The 6,014-nt window shown below is 45.4% G+C and overlaps 1 protein-coding gene across 1 annotated transcript; it reads left to right on the forward strand.

Moving 5' to 3' along the window:
- Window positions 1–796: 796 nt before the first annotated feature.
- LOC116378020 (protein mono-ADP-ribosyltransferase PARP14-like) lies at window positions 797–5,918 on the forward strand (the record flags this gene model as incomplete). Its single annotated transcript, XM_031839816.1, has 5 exons — window positions 797–957; window positions 1,040–1,138; window positions 1,575–3,756; window positions 5,055–5,231; window positions 5,776–5,918. Coding segments are annotated over 5 exons (2,734 nt in total), but the record flags the coding sequence as incomplete, so codon positions are not given.
- Between the last annotated feature and the right edge of the window lie 96 nt (window positions 5,919–6,014).

The following is a 6,014-nucleotide window of genomic DNA, read 5'->3' on the forward strand; positions in this document are numbered from 1 at the left end:
CTCAGTCCAGATATGGTCACTTCCTGTTCACTGGTTGATAAAAACCAAGATGGCGACGACCAAAAACGTGGCTCTTTACAGCTCGTCTCGTTCACAGTGCTCTGTGGGTGTGACTGTTATCGCCGTTCATATCTATACAACCACTGAGTTTATGATTATATTGTTTACTAGAGCACAAAGTTCCTCTCAAAGTGCAACAGTTTAACTTGACCTGATTATATTTATGTTTTAAGAGAAATTAAAGATTGTATGCGTCCAATGTTTTTTTATTGTTGTTTCCTGTGATATCAGAAATATTATATTTAATATGAATATTGATAGTTTTCAGTAACAATTAAATCCTAATGATACTCTTTCTAATTAGAAGTATTTATCATGAAAAAAAATGTGCTCTTATTCTGTAATAAAGGCAACATGAGTCAAAATCTCATTTATGTAAAATGTACTTTGATTTATTCCCTCAAGTTATTAAAGTTTATTTCAAGTGTCTGTAATTTATACAGTTATCTTAGAGCTCAGTCACAAATGTCAAGTGCTTTGAATTTATTTCATTCCATAAAATTATGAAATTTGTCGCATCAGACGACAAAACAATCGACGGAACAAACATTTAGCACCAGAGGATGAATCATTATTCATTCATAAGAAAAGACTTTAAACTGTCAAATTAAACCAAAGTATTAGAAACTAAACAGAACATTTGATTCAGCAGACCCTGAACCAGTCTTGTTGTAGTTCTAGACCTCTTGTATTCCTAACCACCAGGTGTGATTGTCACCTGATGAGCCTGTTCCAGTGTTAAAGGAGTAATCCGGAGTATATTTTCTCCAGATGTGGAGAAGTTCCTCAGCGTGAGTGAGTCCAGCCAGAAGCTGCAGAAACGTGGACTGACGGCTCGTCCACTGGAGGCAGCAGAGAGCGTCCGAGTGGAGAGTCTTCCTCCGAACGTGGTCAAAGGTACACAAACTGTCAGATCTCTGTTTTCTCTTCCGCAGCGTTGAAGCTATTGTGGTCACGTCTTCTGTATTTCTGACTTCAGACATGCTGGAGCTGTATTTTGAGGACTGGGCTCTGCCGGAAAACATCGTCATGATCCCGAATGAACAGGCTGCCGTTGCATCTTTCAAAAACCCCAAAGGTCTTTTCATTTAGCTTTAATACTCACGTTTTACCTTCTATTACTACATAAACTGTGTTCCAACTTTAAAAACATGTTCGTGCACCAATGATTCCACATCCACAGGCATTAATATGCTAGAACATTCTCCCAGTGCTCCCAATCAACTGTTGTTCATTCTAGCATTTTCCGAAACGTACAAACAAAATACTCCCTGAAGAAGCAAGAATAGTGATAAGTGAGACAAAGATATCTAAAATTCCCTCTTTGATTTTGAAATCTTTGACTCTAATATGTCAAAAAAATTCAGATTTGAGACCAAAACCAAATGTAAGAACAAGGTTGTCCACATACTTTCGTCCATGCAGTCTGTGAAACAAATTATTTAAATGCATTCTAGCTACAAATAGAACCACTCACCTGAACTTTCCTTTTTTTATCCCCTGTATTGTTGCAGTCGTGAAAAGCATTTGCACAAAACAAGACTATGTGATGCGGTCCATCCCTGTCAAGGTGTATCCGTTCTACGAGTCCCTGGGCACGGCGCTGTACGGCAAAGAACGCCCAATATGGAAGATGCCCGATCCCTTCAGCGAGAGCGTTCACCACGTCGTCTGGAAATTCCTCCTGATGAAGAAACTGTTGAAGAGCATCAACGATCAGATGCGTCCGTACTTCTGCAGCGTCGACTTGGAAAACCCCGAGGTGAAACTCAGCCCTCTCCCGGGGTTTCTGAGACAGAAAGGTCTGACCGCCCAACACGTAGACAAGTGGATGAGCACCACCAGAGAGGCCTTCCGTCGCCAAATGTCCGAGTACAGCGCCTTCGAATGTACGGCGAACTCACCTGCGTGGAAAGCCGCAGAGAAAGACGTCCGTTCAGCCGTCAGGGAAGACGCCGTCCTGGTGCTGGACGCATCCAAGGGAATTTTGACCGTCGCTGGCCGAGCTGACGATCTAAAACGAATCAGAGCTCCTGTGGAGAACCTCGTTCTTAAAGCCATGGATCAGATAAAACGTCAGGCAGAAGGTTTCTCTGATGTGATGGTTATGTCTCCTGCGATGTTCTACATCCTGAACCACGAGGGCTTCCAGAAAGCTGCCCGGGACATTTCCCCCGACATGAAACTCTCCTTCGATGAAGGCAACCAGAAGTTGACCATTACAGGGCTCCCCGCAGAGGTTTACCAGACTAAAGCGTGGATCTTGGAGAGGAACGTGGGTATGAGTAAAAAGCACTTGAATATCCCCCCAGCTCTTCTGGACTTCCTAAAGACGGTGGATCCCATGGACATGTCGCAGCACCTGTTCACATCCAAAGGCATCGGTGCCATCTACACCATTGAGAGCAAAGGGTTACATCTGTCGGGGAGTTCTGAGAGCGTCCTCGCTGCCGCAGAGAGTAAGATGAAGACCGATCTGGCCCACCAGATTCTGGATGTGGAAGACCAGGAAGTTCTGAAACTTCACCTTTGGGTGAAGCTGAACCAACAGCTGTTGGAAAGCTGCAACTCTTCAACGAAGAAAACCGTGGCCATTCAGATGCACCCAGAGAGGAGAGACAAAATAACGGTGGCCGGCTTCCTGAATCAGGTGAAAGAGGTCAGCAGCAGTCTGAGGGAATTCATTACGAACTACTCACGAGTTCGAGAAACCATTCGTGTCAAGTCCTGCGCCGTTGTTCAGTTCATTGACAAAAAGAAATCACAGGATTGGTCCGGTATTGCCAAAGATAATGACGTAGAAGTCCTGTTTGATCCAGAGAGGCCAAAGATCACCCTTGCTGGGGCTCGTATTCACGTCCAGAATGCCAAAAGCTGCTTCCAGGAGTTGAGCGGCGCCCTCTCCACTGACAACCTCATAGTGGATAAGCCTGGAGCGAAGAAGTACTTCCAGTCTCAAGGAAGCCTGTTCCTGTCTACGATAATGACAGAATTCAGCTGTGTGGTGTTGCTTTGTCCGGAGAATCAAGAGGAGGACGACGAGAACTCTGAGGAAGTAAAAGATGGCCTTTGTTATTGCAAAATGAAGACCGCAAGTGGAGTTCTGGTCTCGGTCAGCAAGGCCAACATCTGCAGCTTTGGCGTGGACGCGGTGGTCAACGCGGCTAACGAGGATCTGCAGCACATCGGTGGCCTGGCTTTAGCGCTGCTCAATGCCGCGGGACCGGAGCTGCAGAAAATCAGTGACGACCACGTTGCCAGAAGTGGAAAGCTACGAGCGGGCGAAGCCATCGTAACGGGCGCCTGTAAGCTGCCTTGCAAGTACGTCGTACACGCGGTTGGTCCGCGGTTCTCCGACTTTGACAGGAAGACGTCGGTGTTGCGTCTGAAGCTGGCAGTTAAAAACAGTCTGATGCAAGCAGAGGGCGTGAACTGCTCCACCGTCGCGTTGCCAGCGATCAGTTCGGGGGTGTTCGGTTTCCCCGTCGACCTCTGTGCCGACACCATCGCTCAGGCGGTGAGCGAATACTGCGACGCTCCGGGAGCTCCGAGATCGTTGACGGAGATTCACCTGGTGGACAACAACGACAACACGGTGAGAGTTCTGGCCACGGCCGTCAGCAGAGTGTTCGTTGACCTCGGACCTACGATGACGGTGCCACCGCCGGCAGCAGGAAGAGGCGCTGGGGCTTCTGGGTAAATACAAGACACATGAACTTTTACTGTTTATTAGAACGTACTGCAGCTTAGACATTTTAGGAAATGTCTTTGTTGTAAATATAAGATCAGATAAGAACTTCGTTGATGCCACGCTGGGGAAATCGTCTTGGTTCCAAGCTAAGCTAACCGGATGCTAGCTGTAGCCTTATCGATATGTGAGGCTACCTTATCATCTAACTCTCCACCCGAAAGGGAATACATTCCAAAATGTCAAATTGTTCCTTTAAGGCAGGGGTCACCAACCTTTTTGAAACTGAGAGCTACTTCAAGGGTACTGAGTAGTACGAAGGGCTACTTTTTTGATAGAAACTTCCTGAATAACAAAGTTGCACAGATCACCTTTTAATAATAATAATATATATGAAGAGACTGTCTGATCACATGTCAATTATTCCTCACAATAATTAATAACAATGATTGTGTATTTTGTTCAAAATCACACATTTTTGTACAAATTATCACTTCTAAAAAATTTTAGAAAATCATTAACTGTCATATCTTCAAATCATGTCTTGTTACCTTTGTAACATTTTTTAACAAATCATGAACTCTGTCCCATGTTTACACAAATGATCAGTTATGTAAGATAAAAAAATCACATTTTTAAATGAATCCTATTACATTAGTAGGCTACTAATCACCAACTTTTGGGAAGTCTGGGTCACCGTTGCAGTGCACAATAAAGCCTGCATGCTGACCCGTCATGGTGGGAGCCCCGTCTGTTGTCACAGACACCAGCTTTTCTAATAGAACCTTTTTCTCCATGAAGAAACTAGTAAAACGTGTCATCTATAGCCGAGGTGCGTGAGCGTTTTTGGGCACCCGCGTTCAAACCTCTAGTCTGCAGCGGGGGTGGCTGGGGCCGCGCGTCCGGTTCCAACTGGAAGCGTCCGCAATTCGGATTTTTGATTCAATAAGAACATTAAGTTAAATTTTTAGACGGAGCTCCATGGTGACTAGTGCTATTTTTAGAACATGCCTTGCGGGCGACTCACGTGGTCCATGCGGGCGACTCACGTGGTCCATGCGGGCGACTCACGTGGTCCATGCGGGCGACTCACGTGGTCCATGCGGGCGACTCACGTGGTCCATGTGGGCGACCAGGTGCCCGCGGGCCCCGTGTTGGCTACCTCTGCTTTAAGGGAACATGAGGCCATGCTGCTAAACCCACAATGTCTTCTTTTCTACATTTCTGTTTCTACATCAAATAAAAACATGCAGATCACTTGGAAGGTGGATCTTGGTGTGTCTGAACTTTATTGCTCTCTTCGCAGTGGATATCAGCCGGTTCGAGGTCAGAGCCAGTCGCCCAGGGTCCATCCGTTCGGTGAAAGAGGACGAGGACGAGGAGGAGGACGAGGAGAAGGAGGAGCTGGATTCCAGGAAGGTCTGCAAGGTAACTGGGGAGGTCAGAACCTCAGAGGCCACGCCAGCCCTGGAGGGCACGGAGGGTGAGGTTCTTCATCTGCTTCTCATCTTTATTTCTTCTTCTTAGTTTTGTTTTTGCTCTGCGGTAAAGTTTTCAGGACCAGATTATTGGAGTCTTGAGATATTTAGAATACCAGGTCCACCATTGGGTCCGAAACGGAGACTGTTTGTAAGAAGTGGATGTAGTCGTTGTGACATCCCCCGTTGGTTTGTGGACTGATGTTTTGAAGCCTTAAGGTTTTTGGCCACCATCTTGTTTTTTTGTCCCGTCGCTAGGAGTCGCCCCCTGGTGGTCACTAGAGAGAATGCAGCTTTAACACATGCCCCTAAACTCTGAAACAGCTTACATTTTTATATAAAACCTGCTCAGACTACAGGAAGCTTTGAGTTGCTGCTGAGATACATTTAGTTTTCTTCTATTTTTATTGCCGTGTGCTTTGTATTAATTTGTATTCTGTGTCTGTCTAGCAGTTTGGTCCACTGTAGTTGTTTTTAATTGTGCTATACAAATAAAGTTTGACTTGACTCACTGTGATGACATCAGTCCTGCTCTTTGATTGGCTGTAGGTCGGTGGGGGCGAAGCAGACCACCGCTGAGGGTCTGAAGATTGTTCTGCGGAGGGGCAACATTCAGGACCAGACTGTGAGTACTGAGAGTGATATGATCCTCATCTGTTTATGAAAGGCTGAACAACAACAAATATGGATTAAATCAGAATATTATGTGAGATTACAACATATATAGATATGATTGTATTATTACTTAAATTAAATATTATTGTATTTTACTTAAATAACCTTAGACT

The sequence above is a fragment of the Anarrhichthys ocellatus genome, unplaced genomic scaffold, assembly GCF_004355925.1.
Source record: "Anarrhichthys ocellatus isolate YVR2014 unplaced genomic scaffold, GSC_Weel_1.0 scaffold1973, whole genome shotgun sequence".
NCBI lineage: Eukaryota > Metazoa > Chordata > Actinopteri > Perciformes > Anarhichadidae > Anarrhichthys > Anarrhichthys ocellatus.